Source organism: Triticum urartu, chromosome 5A (genome assembly GCF_056163025.1).
Source record: "Triticum urartu cultivar PI428250 chromosome 5A, HENAU_Tu73, whole genome shotgun sequence".
NCBI lineage: Eukaryota > Viridiplantae > Streptophyta > Magnoliopsida > Poales > Poaceae > Triticum > Triticum urartu.
In genome coordinates this window covers 436653049-436675397 of record NC_141877.1, presented here as the reverse complement: position 1 = coordinate 436675397, position 22349 = coordinate 436653049, and the positions used below count along the sequence as shown (strand labels likewise).

At 45.6% G+C, this 22349-nt stretch overlaps 1 protein-coding gene across 1 annotated transcript; it reads left to right on the top strand.

Moving 5' to 3' along the window:
• The first annotated feature begins 20188 nt into the window (after positions 1-20188).
• Positions 20189-21988, top strand: LOC125556139 (cytochrome P450 76M5). The gene is made up of 2 exons (XM_048718926.2): positions 20189-21171; positions 21255-21988. Exons 1-2 carry the CDS (start codon positions 20287-20289, stop codon positions 21888-21890), a joined length of 1521 nt encoding a protein of 506 aa, XP_048574883.1. The 5' UTR covers positions 20189-20286; the 3' UTR covers positions 21891-21988.
• The last annotated feature ends 361 nt before the right edge of the window (positions 21989-22349 follow it).

The following is a 22349-nucleotide window of genomic DNA, read 5'->3' as shown; positions in this document are numbered from 1 at the left end:
AGAAAAGATGAGTGTCGTCCCCTATGCCTCGGCCATAGGGTCTAGCATGTATGCTATGCTGTGTACCAGACCTGATGTAAACCTTGTCGTAAGTTTGGTAGGAAGGTACCAAAGTAATCCTGGCATGGAACACTGGACAACGGTCAAGAATATCCTGAAGTACCTGAAGAGGACTAAGGATATGTTTCTCGTTTATGGAGGTGACGAAGAGCTCGTCGTAAAGGGTTACGTCGATGCTAGCTTGGACACGGATCTGGATGACTCTAAGTCACAAACCGGATACGTGTATATTTTGAATGGTGGGGCAGTAAGCTGGTGCAGTTGCAAGCAAAGCGTTGTGGCAGGATCTACATGTGAAGCGGAGTACATGGCAGCCTCAGAGGCAGCACAAGAAGCAATCTGGGTGAAGGAGTTCATTACCGACCTAGGAGTCATACTCAATGCGTCGGGCCCGATGACTCTCTTCTGTGACAACACTGGCGCTATTTCCCTTGCCAAGGAGCCCAGGTTTCACAGGAAGACCAGGCATATCAAGCGTCGCTTCAACTCCATTCGTGAAAGTGTTCAAAATGGAGACATAGATATTTGTAAAGTACATATGGACCTGAATGTGGCAGATCCGTTGACTAAACCTCTCCCTAGAGAAAAACATGATCAACACCAGAACTGCATGGGTGTTCGATTCATCACAATGTAACTAGATTATTGACTCTAGTGCAAGTGGGAGACTGTTGGAAATATGCCCTAGAGGCAATAATAAAATGGTTATTATTATATTTCCTTGTTCATGATAATTGTCTATTGTTCATGCTATAATTGTGTTATCCGGAAATCGTAATACATGTGTGAATACATAGACCACAACACGTCCCTAGTGAGCCTCTAGTTGACTAGATCGTTGATCAAAAGATAGTCATGGTTTCCTGATTATGGACATTGGATGTCATTGATAACGGGATCACATCATTAGGAGAATGATGTGATGGACAAGACCCAATCCTAAGCATATCTTAAAGATCGTGTAGTTCGTTTGCTAGAGCTTTTCCAAATGTCAAGTATCATTTCCTTAGACCATGAGATTGTGCAACTCCCGGATACCGTAGGAGTGCTTTGGGTGTACCAAACGTCACAACGTAACTGGGTGACTATAAAGGTGCACTACAGGTATCTCCGAAAGTGTCTGTTGGGTTGGCACGAATCGAGACTGGGATTTGTCACTCCGTATGACGGAGAGGTATCTCTTGGGCCCACTCGGTAATGCATCATCATAATAAGCTCAATGTGACCAAGTGGTTGATCACGGGATCATGCATTATGGTACGAGTAAAGTGACTTGCCGGTAAACGAGATTGAACGAGGTATTGGGATACCGACGATCGAGTCTCGGGCAAGTAACGTACCGATTGACAAAGGGAATTGTATACGGGATTGATTGAATCCTCGACATCGTGGTTCATCCAATGAGATCATCGAGGAGCATGTGGGAGCCAACATGGGTATCCAGATCCCGCTGTTGGTTATTGACCGGAGAGTCGTCTCGGTCATGTCTGCGTGTCTCTCGAACCCGTAGGGTCTACACACTTAAGGTTCGGTGACGCTAGGGTTGTTGATATATTAGTATACGGTAACCCGAAAGTTGTTCGGAGTCCCGGATGAGATCCCGGACGTCACAAGGAGTTCCGGAATGGTCCGGAGGTGAAGATTTATATATAGGAAGTCAAGTTTCGGCCATCGGGAAAGTTTCGGGGGTAATCGACATTGTACCGGGACCACCGGAAGGGTCCCGGGGGTCCACCGGGTGGGGCCACCTATCCCGGAGGGCCCCATGGGCTGAAGTGGGAGGGGAACCAGCCCCTAGTGGGTTGGTGCGCCCCCCATGGGCCTCCCCCTGCGCCTAGGGTTGGAAACCCTAGGGGTGGGGGGCGCCCCACTTGGCTTGGGGGGCACTCCACCCCCCTTGGCCGCCGCCCCCTTGGAGATTGCATCTCCTAGGGCCGACGCCCTCCTAGGGGTCCTATATATAGTGGGGGGAGGGAGGGCAGCCGCACCCTAGCCCCTGGCGCCTCCCTCTCCCTCCCGTGACACCTCTCCCTCTCCCTGAGCTTGGCGAAGCCCTGCCGAGATCACCGTTGCTTCCACCACCACGCCGTCATGCTGCTGGATCTCCATCAACCTCTCCTCCCCCCTTGCTGGATCAAGTTGGAGGAGACGTCTTCCCAACCGTACATGTGTTGAACGCGGAGGTGCCATCCGTTCGGCGCTAGGTCATCGGTGATTTGGATCACGACGAGTACGACTCCATCAACCCTGTTCTCTTGAACGCTTCCGTTCGCGATCTAGAAGGGTATGTAGATGCACCCCTTCTCCCTGTTGCTAGATGACTCCATAGATTGATCTTGGTGATGCGTAGAAAATTTTAAAATTCTGCTACGTTCCCCAACAATAGATCCACGCAGAGCCATCCGATGGATCCTATTCAGAGGGGAAGATGATTCAGAGCATCCCACGGACATCAGCAAAAGATCGCGCTAAGCCCCCAAGCTCCACTTGGACCAATGACTGAAGCTTGTGCAAAGGTGAGTTAAAGCTGAGGTGACTTTACTCCTTGATGAGCTTCCCATACACACTATGTGCACTTATGAATGAAGGCCTGGAATGTGAAGGCACAAAAATAGGTGTGAAAGCCGAGGACTCGGAGCAAGAAGACATATGAAAGACCAAAGAAGTGTTGAATTTGCATGACCAGACTATCCGGACCAAATCCAGAATATTCAAAGCAAGACCGAGTGGCCGCGGACACGCCCGCACACTTGTGCGGGACTGTCCGAGCCGTACCTAAGCGAGCCTGGACACGCCCATATATTCAGGGCGGAGCTAGCTCTCAGTGACCGTTGGTGGCTACCAAGGACTGCTCTATGCAATCTTTATTAAATAATACTATGACACCATGGTTAGTATTGTTGTTTGATGGGGAAAATATTGTACAATGTTACCATGCATAGGCTTTTCCCAGGCTTCTTTCGTGGGTCATTGGTTCTGCCTCTACAAAGACTTCTGCTGAACTGTCTAGTGCTGGTGCCACCACTAGCAAAAAGGCCGTTGTTGGACTGTTTAGGCCATTTGAGGTGGACTGCCCATTGCTGGAAGGAGTCAAGTGACAACCATCCTGAAGAGCCAAAGCCCCGTGAAAACTTCAGGCTTGGACTATCCCGGACGAATGCCTTGGACCGCCAGGTTAGCTGCCTACACATAGTAAATGGCCCATGGTCCATGTGTATTTCCCCTCCACCGACCCCTCCATTTGGAACCTATATAAGTCATACCTCTTCATAGATTTAGGGTTAGAAAGTCATTTAGACAAAAGCAAATTGAGCTTTTCTCATCTACCTCTCCCCAAGGTGATTCAAGGCCTCCCTAGTGGATAATACTACCATGGAGTTCAAGGCCACCTTCTAAGGTTTTTGTATCCAACTCTCCTTTTATCGAGCCACTACAAGGCCTCTTATCTTAAGATTAATTGGTGATGAACCCTACCATGTATCCCTTTTCTCCTTTGAACTTGAGTGGATTGACTATACCGATCGAGTAGCATGTAGGTCATAAGAGCATTCTTGACTTGACTTCCTTGTTGGAGGATCACATAATCAAGATGTGTGTTGCCAACATGTGCTATATTAGTAGGCCTTGCTAGTTATCCTTGATGCTCTTTGTGTGTTCTTAATTCTCCTCGTGTTTCCTCTCCCCCACTTCCAATTCATAAAGTCGGGCACCTACCGGAACCTCCCCACATCTCATTCTCTCCAATCATGGGCTACCTCGCACTTTCTTATGTCTTTTGCCACACATACACGAACTAACACAATTGATATATACACAGTGGAGTTGGAATCTCCAAGACACCAACAATCCAAATGTTAGAAACAAGAGTCCCTAGGACCCAAAATTCGCTCCCACATATTTGGTGTTTTCTAGTTCCTTTAATGTCGTAGACCTTAGTAGGTGGAGCTCTTCGTAATTGTGTGCACTACTTACAAATTGTAGGTAGTGTTTCTTATCCCGGTGAACCAAACTATTTTATTTAGAGGTTTTATAATAAGAGTTTTATTCTGTTAGCTCCTTTCATGTTATTATGAATTTTGAGGTCTTGTTCCAATCTATAGTTTCGCTATTTGAAATTTGCGTTCCCGCTGGAATCCGTGTTTTACCGTGGCTACTTAATAAAATCCTACAAAAGTTACATGTCTATACACTTGAATCCTGAAAGTTGCCAACACGACAATATGTACCAATTTTGAGAATAGACAAGTGCCAATGTGATAACGAATCCACAATGGAAACTCTAAAGGATCCCCAATAAATAAAGGAGGATCCGGCCGAGTAAACCCTTAGTGGAATATTTTTGCTCCACTAAGTTTTCACCAAAACTGATCCCCTATATATAATGGAGATTTTTTTTGTTTTTCTGAACTTATGCAAATCTAGTATACATTGCAACTATATATTAGCACACATATAGAAACTAAACATAAATATGAATGTTCCAGCAAATCACGAATATAGTTTAAAAACCAAATTCAAAGTTTACAAACTGAATTATTCAAATTTAAACACATCGAATGGTCAAAATGTACCAAATAACATGTGATAGAACAACTAGGAAGCGCTATGATGTTGTCACTGATGCTCAATAAGATAATCTTGGAGCTGAGCATGCACTTGTCGGTTCTCGATCTTGCGATGCTCTTCTAGGAATGCCAGGATCCTATTTGGATCATACTCTGGCTCAACTAGAGTCCCGTTGGTGATGTATGGTAAGTTCTCACACATCTCCCTCTCGTCTTCGATGATCATGTTATGAAATATGATGCAACAAGTCATGATCTACCATAGAACCTTGGAGCTCCAGTACTCGGCAGGGCCACGAACAATTACAGAGCGCTTCTGAAGCACAATGAAGGCTCTCTCCACATCTTTCCTAGCAGCTTACTGACATTGGGCAAAGTGAATATTTTTGTTACCTTTTAAACGTGGAATTGTTTTGACTAGTGTGGTCCATGGTGGATAGAAGCCATCCGCAAGGTAGTAACGCATCGAGTAGTTGTGCCCATTGACCGATTAGTTGCAAGCAGGAGTGAAAGATCATGGATGTCGCCTAGAGGGGGGGGTGAATAAGCATTTTAAAATAATTACGATTTAGACTTGAACAAATGCGGAATAAACCTGGCGGTTAATTTGTCAAGCAACAAACCTAAAACAACTAGGCTCACCTATGTACACCAACAACTTATGCTAAGCAAGATAAGCAACTATGTGATAGCAAGATATATGACAAGAAACAATATGGCTATCACAAAGTAAAGTGCATAAGTGAGCTCGGGTAAGAGATAGCCGAGGCACGCGGAGACGACGATGTATCCCGAAGTTCACAGCCTTGCGGATGCTAATCTCCGTTTGGAGCGGTGTGGAGGCACAATGCTCCCCAAGAAGCCACTGGGGCCACCGTAATCTCCTCACGCCCTCGCACAATGCAAGATGCCGTGATTCCACTAAGGGACCCTTGAGGGCGGTCACCGAACCCGTACAAATGGCAACCCTTGGGGGCGGTCACCGAACCCGTACACTTTGGCAACCCTTGGGGGCAGTCACCGGTACCCGTCAAATTGCTCGGGGCGATCTCCACAACCTAATTGGAGACCCCGACGCTTGCCCGGAGCATTACACCACAATGATTGAGCTCCGAACAACACCAACCGTCTAGGGCGCCAAGGCACCCAAGAGGAACAAGCTCTGGGGTGCCCAAACACCCAAGAGTAATAAGCTTCTCAAACTTCACTTCCATGTATCACCGTGGAGAACTCAAACCGATGCACCAAATGCAATGGCAAGGGCACACGGAGTGCCCAAGTCCTTCTCTCTCAAATCCCACCGGAGCAACTAATGCTAGGGAGGAAAATGAGAGGAAGAACAAGAAGGAGAACACCAAGAACTCCAAGATCTAGATCCAAGGGGTTCCCCTCACATAGAGGAGAAAGTGATTGGTGGAAATGTGGATCTAGATCTCCTCTCTCTTTTCCCTCAAAAACTAGTAAGAATCCATGGAGGGATTGAGAGTTAGCAAGCTCAAAGAATGTCAACAATGGGGGAAAAACGAGCTCAAGAGATAGAGAACCATTGGGGAAGAAGACCCCCTTAAATAGGTCTCCATGAATCTGCCCGTTATGTACAGAATAACATAGGAGCGGTACAACCTCTATGACCACCAGTACAACTGGTAACAGGCAATAAGCGGTACAACCGGCCCACAACCACCCAACAACCGCACCACAACAAAGACCAGTCCAGTGGTAGAGCGGTACATGACCGGTACAACCTCCGGACCAGTTTTGGAGCGGTACAATTGCTCCAAACACCGGTTGTACCGGTCAAGCGGTACAACCTCTCCATGGGGCGGTACAACCTCTCTGTATAAAACAGGCAATATCAAAACAGCCACAACTTTCGCATACAAGCTCCGAATACAACGAAACCAAGTTTGTTGGAAAGCTAACGACAAGGGCTAACACAATCTTGAGAGAAATAACAATAATAAGCAAATGAGAAAAGGACCATAATAAAATGATGAGAACCCTTCCTCAGATAAGACCGGTAAAACCTCCAACACCGAAAACATCATAGAAGATGCATGCGAACTCCATTTTCGATGAACTCAAGCTTGTCATCAAGATGACCATAAGCTCTAAGACTCACAAATGGAACCAAACAAGAACAAAGAAAGATAATGCAAGGATGCAATGGTTTGAGCTCTCGACGAGCGATACGATCAAGCTACTCACTAGAGAGCCCCCCTTGATAGTACGACAATCGATCCTATAACCCGGTCTCCCAACTACCACTATGAGACCGGTAAAATAGAAGACCTATCAAGGGCAAACCTTTGCCTTGCACATAGTCCACTTGAGCTAGATGATGACGATCTTGACTTCCTCAAGTTGGACCACCTTTCTTGATTGTGTTGGCTCGATGAAGACTAGTTGATTGCTCCCCGTACTCCACTATGGGTGAGCCACTCTTTGGCACATCTTCACAATTCCATTGACACCACAATGGACAGCAAGCTTCAAGCTTGATTGCTCCCCCATACTCCATTATGGGTGAGCCACTCTTCGAGTTGCTCCACTTGAACTTGCACACTGCAAATTTGATGACGATCACCACTTGATGTCATCCTCCATGGGTTGTATGAGATCTTCCTCTTGACGCAAGACCATGGAAACATACCTAAACCCAAAAAGAACTCTCACGTAGACCATGGGTTAGTACACAAAGCGTAATGGACAATGCTTACCATACCATGGGATCACTTGATCCCTCTCGGTACTTCTTCTACGCTTTGTGAGTTGATCAACTTGATTCACTCTTAACTTAGTCTTGATCAACATTGAATCTTTTCAACTCTCTTCATTTGGATGATGTCTTGAAGGTAAACATGAATGATCACACAATCTTCTTCTTCAAGACATGCTTGCAATAAGCTCAACTCACACATGACCAACATTTGGATAATTCCTTGAAAAGCACTTTGGCCATCTCAACTCACACATGACCAATCTTTGGATAATTCCTTGAAAAGCACTTTGGCCATCTCATAAACTCCTTGAAACCAACACATGGACTTCAAGACAATCCTATGGACAAAACCTTCAAATATAACTCAAGGAAACCATTAGTCCATAGAGATTGTCATCAATTACCAAAATCAAACATGGGGGCACCGCATGTTCTTTCAAGGAGCATCTCCTGTAATTATCCTAGAAAACAGTGCTGATCTCGATAGCACATTCAAGTCATTGTCAGAGCCAGGCAAACCAAAGAATGAATGTCGTACCCAAATATCCTTCGATGCAACTGCCTCAAGAATGATCGTTGGATCGTTGCAGTGGCCTTTCTACTAACCCTTCCACCCTGCAGGACAATTTTTCCATGTCAAGTGCATACAGTCAAGTGATCTAAGCATCCCTGACCATCCTCTTGCTTCACTCTCTGTCATCAGCCTTTGGATGTCTTCTCGGTTGGTGCTCTCGACTATTCAGGTCCAAAAACATCGATCACTCCTTTAGTGAACCTCCGAACGGCCTCCAAGATTGTGTCTTCACAAATGCGGACATATTCGTCGATGGCATCGGCTGAACACCCATATGCCAAGACTCAAACAACCGCAATGCACTTCATCAGAGGGCTTGCACTTAATCTCTCCACTTGCATTTCTCCGGATCTTGAACAAGCCATCATACTTCTCAATGGCTTTTGCAATGGTCAGAAAAATACTTGTGTGCATCCGAAAGCGCTAGCGAAAGTACTCCGGATAAGTTGGCTTCAGAGCAAAGTAGTTTGTCATGATCTTGGCATGGCCCTCCGCTCTATCACGGTTGATGGGTATGCGTCCAAACCGCGGTCCTCTCCTAGGGCACCAAATATCATCAATGAAAATCATGCCTAAAACGGTTTCAAAGTCTTCGTCTTCTTCTTCTTCTTCGGATGACGACGAGTTTTCAAAGACCATCTCCCTCAAACTCTTCATCTACAACTCGAACGACTAGGTTCAATCCAAACAGCAGTTCAAAAAGAAACGAACGAAAAAAAACTCACCTAGGCAATTCGTCGAACACTTGCGGTGTGGTGGTGATGCACCAGCCAGCCGCTGTTGTTTCAGCCAAACGGCGGGTGGTGAAGTGTGGAAATGACCTGGAGCGGCACGGAAGCAAGGTCAAGAACGGTGGCCACCAAAGAGGAAGAAAAAACGAATCAATCCGATGAATTAGTTATGGCGACGACGATGGTGTTTCACCTCGATTTTGGCGATGACAGCGGTGGACGAACGGGCTGGGCGTCTGGCAGAAGGGCGGCGAGGGCCAATGGAGGCAACACAATAGCAGCGGGGGCCGGCGGGCGGTCATCGGCGAAAAGGCAGTAGCGGGGGAGAGGCGACACAATGACGCGGGAGTTTTGCTCCTGACGGTAGGGGCGGAGTAAAAATAGCGGTGGGATACACGCAGGAGGATAATTTATCCTCCGCTAACGGCTATTGGGGATCGGCTAGGTGCACGTTAGAGGAGGAAAACCGAATTTATCCTCCTCTAACAATGAACTCAAGCTTGTCATCAAGATAACCATAAGCTCTAAGACTCACAAATGGAACCAAACAAGAACCAAGAAAGATAATGCAAGGATGCAATGGTTTGAGCTCTCGACGAGCGATACGATCAAGCTACTCACTAGAGAGCCCCCCCTTGATAGTACGACAATCGATCCTATAACCCGGTCTCCCAACTACCACTATGAGACCGGTAAAATAGAAGACCTATCAAGGGCAAACCTTTGCCTTGCACATAGTCCACTTGAGCTAGATGATGACGATCTTGACTTCCTCAAGTTGGACCATCTTTCTTGATTGTGTTGGCTCAATGAAGACTAGTTGATTGCTCCCCGTACTCCACTATGGGTGAGCCACTCTTTGGCACATCTTCACAATTACATTGACAGCACAATGGACAGCAAGCTTCAAGCTTGATTTCTCCCCCATACTACATTATGGGTGAGCCACTCTTCGAGTTGCTCCACTTGAACTTGCACACTGCAAATTTGATGACGATCACCACTTGATGTCATCCTCCATGGGTTGTATGAGATCTTCCTCTTGACGCAAGACCATGGAAACATACCTAACCCCAAAAAGAACTCTCACGTAGACCATGGGTTAGTACACAAAGCGTAATGGACAATGCTTACCATACCATGGGACCACTTGATCCCTCTCGGTACTTCTTCTACGCTTTGTGAGTTGATCAACTTGATTAACTCTTGACTTAGTCTTGATCAACATTGAATCTTTACAACTCTCTTCATTTGGATGATGTCTTGAAGGTAAACATGAATGATCACACAATCTTCTTCTTCAAGACATGCTTGCAATAAGCTCAACTCACACATGACCAACATTTGGATAATTCCTTGAAAAGCACTTTGGCCATCTCAACTCACACATGACCAATCTTTGGATAATTCCTTGAAAAGCACTTTGGCCATCTCATAAACTCCTTGAAACCAACACATGGACTTCAAGACAATCCTATGGACAAAACCTTCAAATATAACTCAAGGCAACCATTAGTCCATAGAGATTGTCATCAATTACCAAAACCAAACATGGGGGCACCGCATGTTCTTTCAATCTCCCCCATTTTGGTAATTGATGACAATCACTTTCGAGAGAGTTTATACAAGGAATTATGCATCAACATGCAATGCAACAACCAATAATGCGTGCGTATGAGATGCAAATGCTTAGGAACAAAACCAAAGCAAAGAGAAAACTCTGAAGACTTCTCCACAAAACTCTCTGAAACTTCTTCCCCATTGGCATCGATTGCCAAAATGGGCAAAAAGCTTAGAAGGCCAATATAGAAGGTGTTACTCCATAAATTGTGTATTTCTCAACAAGAGAGTGGAATGCATTACACATATCCAACTATCAATATTTGGAGGAAGACAAACTATATTGAGGCCCAAAGATTGCAACAGAAAGATACGTCACAAAGACAAAACAAAGAGAGACACAAGCAACCAGAAGATACCAATTAAAGCAAGTAATCAACAAATATCAATTGGACCAACTAGACCAATGATCCTACGTGCCACATGAAAACGATATTATGATATGAGCAAAGGAGTGTTCTAAAGAAACTAGAGAAGTTCCCCATGATTTGTGCACACATATGAATTTTTGTATTTGGATACACAGTACACAAAATAGGATCATAGCTCCCCCAAAATCAATAGAAACTCACAACAAGTGCAAGTGAGCATAGGAAACAAAGCCTAGTACTTGCAACAAACACATGGTTGAGCAACAAGTAAAAGATGCAACTTAAGAATGGGCTCAACCAAAATGATGTGAGTGAGTTAAGGCAATGCACTTGAGAAGACTAATGTACGGATGAGCATTAAGCATCAATAAAGTCTTGAAAGAATGAGGCACACGATGCATGACCTATCATTCCCACACACAACTAGCAAATGGGTTCACAAGCTTACTAATAAGCATATAAAGAACCTATGCTTGTGACAACCCGTGGTGAAGATAGAAGATGAAAGCCTCATCAAGACGAGGGATACCAATTAAGATGGCAAAAGCCTCGTAAAGATAAGAATGAGGAAAATAATCTTCACCCCACAAGAGTGCATCAAGATGCAACGATAGAAGACACACACTCAAGGCAAAAGCTTTCACTGAGCCACCAAAGAAATAACATAAGAAGGACAAGGTGGACGTGAAAGGAAGGATATCAACTAGATATGCAACTTCTCTCAAGTGTATATGATTCTAGGTAGATGAAATCATGATGATATATATCTACAAAGAAGGATGTACACCCGAAATAGTTACAACACGAGGAACAAGATATCCAAAGGGAGGTCATACATATACCAATAAGATATTTTCTTGGAAGCATAACACATGGCTAGATATGGTCTTATTGTATATAAATGAATTCCTACCACACACCCATCAAAGACATCACAACTAGCAACAAGAGATCATTGTTGGGATGCTTTGAGAAAGGGAACAAGTATCACAAGAATGAATGAATAACATGCCATGATACAACCTACACAAGGTTGATGCAAGAAATGTGTGCATGAAGAATATGAAGACACTTGTTACCGAGTTAACATTGGAAGGATGTAGTAGATACCAATTGAAGGTAGATAGTAGTTCATTGATCATCCTAGCTCGACTCCAATAAGCACATGATGACAACACCTTCCTTGTGAGTGAGCCGAGCATCCAATGTATCTCCAATTGTTCCTAGAACAACAACACAAAGAAAATGGTACCCAAACTCATTGGGACCAAAGAGTTAGAAACACCAACAATACATAGGACAAACTCCACATAAATATGTGCATATAGAAAAGGAAATGAAATTCATGCACATCTCATACAATTTGAGATTTGGTGGAGTTTCCCCTATATATTGGGTCGAAGAAAGAAAGCATGCCAAAGATACTACATGAAGTTAATATGCATGCTCAAGACTTTCAAGAACCGATACCAAATGATAAAGAAAAACCAAGTGAAGAAAAGATACCAAATGAATAAAACATCACTTGGAGGATATCCATAAAAGATACATCAAGGAATGAGATATCCATTAATACACTAAAAAAAGGTATAAAACTCCCAAAAGAGAGGATGGTTCCAAACAAACCAAGCTCTCTACAAAGTTTCATGATGGCACAAAGTACCAAAATGAAAACGGCTTGCCTTCCACCAACACACACTTGATAAGGATTGCAAGACGAGTGTTTTATAAAAAATAGGATAGCTCCCCCAAGACTAGTGCATTGAGAGAATTTGCATTTGAATACAAAATGCACAAGGTGGGATCACCACTTTCACTATATCTAGAAAACACTAAACAAGATCAAGAAATAAACAAGATCCACAAGTGGTATGGAAGACAAAGGGAGATGATACAATCCTTGGCAAGAGAAAAGGCAAATAAAAAACAAAAGCCAATGTAAAGATGATCAATAAATTCTACCACAAAAGTGAGTACCAATTGTCAAAAGACAAGAAGTAAATGGAAATAATTCCCGGTGGTAGATAGCAAGGATATCCGACATCATCTTCACACCATACAAAAAGCAAATTGCAACTTGTAGAGCTAACATGCCACCTAGGAACAAGATAATTTACAATATCAGCTCTAGATGACAATATCTCAAATGTACACATTTTCTAGGCTAGTAATATACACCTAGAATATTACTCCCCCATAATGTGATACCAATTAAAGATAGACAAGAGGCAATTAAAGGATCCAACAAGAGATAATTAATGGACTATTTAGAATTTGAATTTCTCATGAGAAGACATACCGCATAGTGACTAGATAAGCTTGCAATATCAATACTAAGTGGTATTCCCCATGTACCCGCCTTTATAGGATTGTGAAGTGCACAAAGCACATCACTCCCCCATAATGGGATATTCCATTAATCTCTCACAAGAGCCAACTAAGAAATAAACAAGATGCAAAAGGCTCAACGCATGACACACACGTACATGATGTGCAAACCAACACACACATACTTGATTGCTCAAGATAATCAAGTTGGAAGCACAACATATACAAACACATGCAAGGAACAAAACCAAAACATGCAAGGGGGAAAGTAACTTTCAATGTAAGCAATTGAGGTACAAGTTACCACAAGGAGGCACATTGGATATAAGATATAATCTTGATGATTCAATTGACTTGGCTTGAGACAATAAGGATGATGAAGTCCCCTTAATTCTTCATAATGTAGCCAAGTCTCCAATGACCTCCAACATCACCTATTGATCAAGTTTGAGCTTGTTGGTCCCTAACCAAGTTGGGTCCTAAGAGGTTAGTCACAATAGGCTTGGCTACCCAAATGGTTCTTTGCTTCAAACCACTTTAAGTACCAACAAACTTGGCAACCACATTGCCAACCTTATCCTTCCCAAGAGAATAGACATCATCAATAATAATTGGGTTGGATAAGTTACCACTAGTGCATGAAGAGGCGAGGTGACCTTTCTCGCGACATAGGTAGCAACGTCTACTCTTCACTTTCTTCTCACTTGATTTCTCAACTTGAGAAGCATAAGCTTGAGTCTTCTTGGGAAGAGGCTTTTCTTCAACTTGAGGTTGAGAATGAGAGTGTACTTGTGGCTGCTTCCCTTGTTGCTTGTCACTAATGGGCTTCTTCTTCAATGGGCAAGATCTAACATGATGCCCTTCTACTTTGCACTTGAAGCAAACAATCTTGGCCGAATTCTTGACTTGTTCTTGGCCCTTTGGAGTTGAATCCAAGTCCACCTTTGTCATTGGGGGATTTTTGCACACTCAAGATATTGTTGAGTGTGGATTTCCCTTCATGACTCTTTTCCAAGTCTTTCTTCAAAGAAGTGACTTGGGCCTTGAGCTCTTTGATTTCCTCTACATGGTTAGTCTCAACACAAGTACTAGAGGAAGTATAAACTTCATTGTTAGAGAAACAAGGCAAGGAAAGCAATTCATCACAAGATGTACCAACATTGAGAGTAGATGAATTACAAGGACTAGCACATGGCAATATAGCATTTTGACTAGAATTAGTGCTAGTATGCACATGAGGCTCACTAGATGTTACCTTAGAAATCATGGCCTCATGAGATATCTTTAGCTCATTATGGGATACTAGAAGATAATCATGAGAGCTTGAGAGCTTTTCATGGTTTTCTTCCAATTTCCCATAATTGCTAGATAGCAACTCAAGTTGAGCCCGAAGCTCAACGTTCTCCTTCAAAATGGATGCTTCACAAGTAATAGAGTTAGTATCCCAAGCATCATCATTAACAACAATTGGAGAGGACACCTTGGCAAGCTCTTTTAAGTAAGAAGCTTCAAGTTGAGCATGAGACTCGGTGAGTTTGATGAGCTCACCCTTGACGACTCTTGAGCCATTTTCGAGGTGCTCAAAATCCTCAAGGAGTCCAGCATGAGCAACTTCAAGCTTAGCATTTTTAGTTTTGAAATCATTGCCCACCTCGAGTGCTCTATCATGATATTCCTTTATTCTAGATAATTCTATAGCAAAGGTCTCCTCAAGAGATTCAAATGAGGTTTGTTCATGTTCAAGAGCTTGAGATAGCTCCACGATCTCATTTGCGTAATCACGCTCATGAGCTTCCATTTTCTCAATGGTGACCTCATGCTCCTCTAGATGAGATTCCAACTCCTCAATGTATTTCTTGCCTTCAATGGCAATAGACATGATTTCCATGAAGTTGGAATGAGCAAGTTTATTTTTGTGAAGAGCTTTAAAAATCATTTCCCCCTTAGTTTTTAAGGAGGCAACATTATCATTCTCTTCATCATAATCAACATCATCATCACTCTTGCCATCATCACAAGATATATTGGGATTCAAAGTGGGAGATACCTTTGAAGCCTTGGCCATAAGGCAAAATGCAATAGATGATGATGTAGGATCCGTTGAAGCACCATTCAAGACCACATCTTGTTCCATGGGGTGTTGGGTTTCCTCTACATTGTTAGCACAACAATTCGAGGACATATATGCATTTTTATCATGGCAACAAGACATAGTAAACATATCATCATGAGATTTAGTCAAGCAATTTCTACATGATATGCAAGGACTATCAACACAAGCATGTGAAACATTTGGAGTGCTCGAAGTGTTAAAGCCCAAAGAAGGAGCATTGCAATAAGATAGTGATGAAGGATCATCCACAACAAACATACTATCATCATTGCAATGACCAACACTACTCACCATATCATTACCTTGTGGAAAACCACATGTAGGTGAATTAGAAGAAGTTGAGAAGACTATACGGCCGGATGTGGAGGGAGAAAAATCATCCCCACAAAACTTGGACATGCCATATTTATCTTAAAGCTTTGTCCACAACTCATGAGCATCCCGGAACGGCATGAGTTGAAATATAACTACATTGCTCAAAGCATCGAAAAGCACATTAGAAGCTTGAGCATTGAGATAAGAGTTTTTCTCATCCTCTAAAGATAATCTTTGGGGATCCTTTGGAGGAGAAAAACCCATATCTACAATTCGCTCTAAATTTGGGTCCATGACCCTAAAGAGATTAAGCATGCGAATTACCCAAACATCAAAATTTGTGCCATCGAAACTAAGAGTGTCAGAGAATCCTAATCCCCTAGTCGACATCTTTACTCTCTAGGCCGTAAAGCCTAATAAAGAGAGACGAGGCTCTGATACCAATTGAAAGATCGTGGATGTCGCCTAGAGGGGGGGGGGTGAATAGGCATTTTAAAATAATTACGATTTAGGCTTGAACAAATGCGGAATAAACCTAGTGGTTAATTTGTCAAGCAAAAAACCTAAAACAACTAGGCTCACCTATGTGCACCAACAACTTATGCTAAGCAAGATAAGCAACTATGTGATAGCAAGATATATGACAAGAAACAATATGGCTATCACAAAGTAAAGTGCATAAGTAAAGAGCTCGGGTAAGAGATAACCGAGGCACACGGAGATGACGATGTATCCCGAAGTTCACACCCTTGCGGATGCTAATCTCCGTTTGGAGCGGTGTGGAGGCACAATGCTCCCCAAGAAGCCACTAGGGCCACCGTAATCTCCTCACGCCCTCGCACAATGCAAGATGCCGTGATTCCACTAAGGGACCCTTGAGGGCGGTCACCAAACCCGTACAAATGGCAACCCTTGGGGGCGGTCACCGAACCCGTACACTTTGGCAACCCTTGGGGGCGGTCACCGGTACCCGTCAAATTGCTCGGGGCGATCTCCACAACCTAATTGGAGACCCCGACGCTTGCCCGGAGCTTTACACCAAAATGATTGAGCTCCGAACAACACCAACCGTCTAGGGCGCCAAGGCACCCAAGAGGAACAAGCTCCGGGGTGCCCAAACACCCAAGAGTAATAAGCTTCTCAAACTTCACTTCCACGTATCACCGTGGAGAACTCAAACCGATGCACCAAATGCAATGGCAAGGGCACACGGAGTGCCCAAGTCCTCTCTCAAATCCCACCGGAGCAACTAATGCTAGGGAGGAAAATGAGAGGAAGAACAAGAAGGAGAACACCAAGAACTACAAGATATAGATCCAAGGGGTTCCCCTCACATAGAGGAGAAAGTGATTGGTGGAAATGTGGATCTAGATCTCCTCTCTCTTTTCCCTCAAAAACTAGCAAGAATCCATGGAGGGATTGAGAGTTAGCAAGCTCAAAGAATGTCAACAATGGGGGCAAAAACAAGCTCAAGAGATAGAGAACCATTGGGGAAGAAGACCCCCTTAAATAGGTCTCCACGAATCTGCCCATTATGTACAGAATAACATAGGAGCGGTACAACCTCTATGACCACCGGTACAACCGGTAACAGGCAATAAGCGGTACAACCGGCCCACAACCGCCCAACAACCGCACCACAACAGAGACTAGTCCGGTGGTAGAGCGGTACATGACCGGTACAACCTCCGGACCAATTCTGGAGCGGTACAACCACTCCAAACACCGGTTGTACCGGTCAAGCGGTACAACCTCTCCATGGAGCGGTACAACCTCTCTGTATAAAATAGGCAATATTAAAACAACCACAACTTTCGCATACGAGCTCCGAATACAACGAAACCAAGTTTGTTGGAAAGCTAACGACAAGGGCTAACACAATCTTGAGAGAAATAACAATAATAAGCAAATGAGAAAAGGACCATAATAAAATGATGAGAACCCTTCCTCAGATAAGACCGGTAAAACCTCCAACACCAAAAACATCATAGAAGATGCATGCGAACTCCATTTTCGATGAACTCAAGCTTGTCATCAAGATGACCATAAGCTCTAAGACTCACAAATGGAACCAAACAAGAACAAAGAAAGATAATGCAAGGATGCAATGGTTTGAGATCTCGACGAGCGATACGATCAAGCTACTCACTAGAGAGCCCCCCTTGATAGTACGACAATCGATCCTATAACCCGGTCTCCCAACTACCACTATGAGACCGGTAAAATAGAAGACCTATCAAGGGCAAACCTTTGCCTTGCACATAGTCCACTTGAGCTAGATGATGACGATCTTGACTTCCTCAAGTTGGACCACCTTTCTTGATTGTGTTGGCTCGATGAAGACTAGTTGATTGCTCCCCGTACTCCACTATGGGTGAGCCACTCTTTGGCACATCTTCACAATTCCATTGACACCACAATGGACAGCAAGCTTCAAGCTTGATTGCTCCCCCATACTCCATTATGGGTGAGCCACTCTTCGAGTTGCTCCACTTGAACTTGCACACTGCAAATTTGATGACGATCACCACTTGATGTCATCCTCCATGGGTTGTATGAGATCTTCCTCTTGACGCAAGACCATGGAAACATACCTAAACCCAAAAAGAACTCTCACGTAGACCATGGGTTAGTACACAAAGCGTAATGGACAATGCTTACCATACCATGGGATCACTTGATCCCTCTCGGTACTTCTTCTACGCTTTGTGAGTTGATCAACTTGATTCACTCTTAACTTAGTCTTGATCAACATTGAATCTTTTCAACTCTCTTCATTTGGATGATGTCTTGAAGGTAAACATGAATGATCACACAATCTTCTTCTTCAAGACATGCTTGCAATAAGCTCAACTCACACATGACCAACATTTGGATAATTCCTTGAAAAGCACTTTGGCCATCTCAACTCACACATGACCAATCTTTGGATAATTCCTTGAAAAGCACTTTGGCCATCTCATAAACTCCTTGAAACCAACACATGGACTTCAAGACAATCCTATGGACAAAACCTTCAAATATAACTCAAGGCAACCATTAGTCCATAGAGATTGTCATCAATTACCAAAATCAAACATGGGGGCACCGCATGTTCTTTCAAGGAGCATCTCCTGTAATTATCCTAGAAAACAGTGCTGATCTCGATAGCACATTCAAGTCATTGTCAGAGCCAGGCAAACCAAAGAATGAATGTCGTACCCAAATATCCTTCGATGCAACTGCCTCAAGAATGATCGTTGGATCGTTGCAGTGGCCTTTCTACTAACCCTTCCACCCTGCAGGACAATTTTTCCATGTCAAGTGCATACAGTCAAGTGATCTAAGCATCCCTGACCATCCTCTTGCTTCACTCTCTGTCATCAGCCTTTGGATGTCTTCTCGGTTGGTGCTCTCGACTATTCAGGTCCAAAAACATCGATCACTCCTTTAGTGAACCTCCGAACGGCCTCCAAGATTGTGTCTTCACAAATGCGGACATATTCGTCGATGGCATCGGCTGAACACCCATATGCCAAGACTCAAACAACCGCAATGCACTTCATCAGAGGGCTTGCACTTAATCTCTCCACTTGCATTTCTCCGGATCTTGAACAAGCCATCATACTTCTCAATGGCTTTTGCAATGGTCAGAAAAATACTTGTGTGCATCCGAAAGCGCTAGCGAAAGTACTCCGGATAAGTTGGCTTCAGAGCAAAGTAGTTTGTCATGATCTTGGCATGGCCCTCCGCTCTATCACGGTTGATGGGTATGCGTCCAAACCGCGGTCCTCTCCTAGGGCACCAAATATCATCAATGAAAATCATGCCTAAAACGGTTTCAAAGTCTTCGTCTTCTTCTTCTTCTTCGGATGACGACGAGTTTTCAAAGACCATCTCCCTCAAACTCTTCATCTACAACTCGAACGACTAGGTTCAATCCAAACAGCAGTTCAAAAAGAAACGAACGAAAAAAAACTCACCTAGGCAATTCGTCGAACACTTGCGGCGTGGTGGTGATGCACCAGCCAGCCGCTGTTGTTTCAGCCAAACGGCGGGTGGTGAAGTGTGGAAATGACCTGGAGCGGCACGGAAGCAAGGTCAAGAACGGTGGCCACCGAAGAGGAAGAAAAAACGAATCAATCCGATGAATTAGTTATGGCGACGACGATGGTGTTTCACCTCGATTTTGGCGATGACAGCGGTGGACGAACGGGCTGGGCGTCTGGCAGAAGGGCGGCGAGGGCCAATGGAGGCAACACAATAGCAGCGGGGGCCGGCGGGCGGTCATCGGCGAAAAGGCAGTAGCGGGGGAGAGGCGACACAATGACGCGGGAGTTTTGCTCCTGACGGTAGGGGCGGAGTAAAAATAGCGGTGGGATACACGCAGGAGGATAATTTATCCTCCGCTAACGGCTATTGGGGATCGGCTAGGTGCACGTTAGAGGAGGAAAACCGAATTTATCCTCCTCTAACAATGAATAGGAGATCGGTTAGAGTTGCCCTAGCTGAACTGGTATAAATATAATCATGTGTGTGCTAATAGAGACAGATGTGGATACATGATTTATATAAGAAATTTGCACTCCAAGTTGGAACATAGAAAACTCGAATACTTAATCAACTTGTCTTCCACGACTTCTCAAAGCAATAGAAAACTGCATTGCCAAATCATGTTCTCTTTCCCAACTTGATAGAAACAGCGCACGCTTTGCAACTTGCACCCATTGAAAATCTTTAGTACTTGGATGTTTGAAGTTTGAACCTTGCGAAACAAGTTACGTGCAACCTTTTGATGTCACCAAGTTGTGCAATTTTGCAAGCATACATAACTGAGATAACTCGGAATCTTGGCAACGAAACCTTACAAGTCAAAATACATCTTCAGATCTTGTGTGTCATTCAGTCATGGAGCCCACACCCTTGTCAGTGTGCATCTCGCTGCTCTGTATCGCGCTGCTGTGCCTCCTATGGCACAAGTCAACGAAGCCCCCCGCCGGTGCGCCTGCACCGCCACGGCCGCCGGGCCCAACGCCGTTCCCAGTCATAGGCAACATCCCGGACCTGGTCCGCGGCGGCGAGCTACACCGCGCGCTCGCTCGCCTGTCGGTGTCCTACGGCCCCGTCATGTCGATGAGGCTCGGCATGGCGAGCCTCGTCGTGCTGTCGTCCCCGGCTACGGCGCACGAGGCGCTCCACAAGAAGGAGGGTGCCGTCTCCTCCCGGTGGGTCCCCGACAGCGCCAGCGTCATGGGCCACAGCGGCATCTCCATGGTGTGGCTCCCGAGCTCCAGCCCGCTGTGGAAGCACCTGCGCACCGTGGCGAGCACCCTGCTCTTCACGTCCCGGCGGCTCGGCGCCAGTCGCGCCATCCAGGAGCGCAAGGCCCGGGAGCTCGTTGACCACTTACACGCGAGCTCCGGCCGCCCGGTGCGCGTCGCGCTCCCCGTGTTCAGCGCCGTGATCAACATGCTCTCCAGCGTTCTGTTCTCGGAGGACGTCGTCGAGCTGGGGTCGGTGACCGGGCAGGAGTTCATGGAGCTCATCGCAGACTCTGTTGCGGAGACGGCCAAGCCGAACATCTCCGACTTCTTCCCATTCCTCAGCTCGCTAGATCTCAGCCGCCGCCGCCGCGCGGTCGCCGCGAATCTCAGCAGATTCTACCAGTTCTTCGACGCTGTCATAGACCGTCGGTTGAACAGTGCCGAGAAGCCCGGCGACCTGCTGGAGTCGCTGCTCGAGCTCCCCGCCAAGTCCCAGCTCGAGCGGCCGGTGATCCGAGCTCTCCTAACGGTACATAACATCTTCCGAGACGATCCATGACTGATGAAATTAAAGCTGTAACCGTAGTGATTACTCTTGCTGTCATGAACCAGGATCTGTTCATCGCTGGGAGCCACACGACGACGACCACGGTGGAGTGGGCGATGGCGGAGCTGCTCCGCAACCCGACCAAAATGGCGAAGGCGCGCGCCGAGCTAAGGGAAGCGTTCGGATCCGGCAACGCAGAGGAAGGTGACCTCGCCAACCTCCCGTATCTGCAGGCCGTGATGAAGGAGACGATGCGGCTGCATCCCCCAGCGCCGCTGCTGCTGCCGCACGAGGTGTCGGAGACCGGCGTGACACTCGGCGGCTGCTCGGTGCCGAAGGGCGCCCGTGTCCTGATCAACGTGTGGGCCATCGGAAGGGACCCCGAGGTGTGGGCTGAGCCGGAGGTGTTCATGCCGGAGAGGTTCTTGGACAGGGAGGTGGACTTCCGGGGGAGGGCGTTGGAGTTCATACCGTTCGGATCGGGGCGGAGGGCGTGCCCCGGGATGCCGCTGGCCGTGACGGTCGTGCCGATGGTGTTGGCATCGCTGCTCCACGAGTTCGAATGGAGGCTGCCGGATGGGATGGCGCCCGGTGATGTGGATCTCAGCGACCGGTTTGGCGCCGCGCTAGAGCTCGCCGTTCCTCTGAGGGCCGTGCCGGTTTGGACGAAAGGCGCGGAGGATTTGAGTTTTTCTTCGTGACGAACTCGTTACCCGTTGACTACTTTTTCTAGATTTATTTTCACCAATGTACTAAACATTTCACATTTGCGTTCTTATTATAAGTGCATATTTTGTTAGTGTGAGTACTTTATTGTAATTTTCTTTCGTGGGAGGAGCTATGTTTATTTATGATTTTGTTATTTAAAAAAAAGTCCAGGGCCAAACCGGTATGCACGCTCTGGCGGCCGAATCCACACTCTCCACCCCTCCACCCGACCGACTGCTGCCGCCACCGCCACCGCAGTTCTGGCTGTTGACCGAGCTGGCAGCGCCATCGTGTCGCGTCGCGTCCTATCGGGACGTCGTTCATCGCCCTCGCCCCAATGAAAAGGGCCATATCATCTCTTCATCTTTTCCATTATCAATGGGAGATAGGTCAACTCCAACGCGCGACCTCAAACGGACGTCCGTTTTGTCCAAATTTCGTTCGTTTGGGTG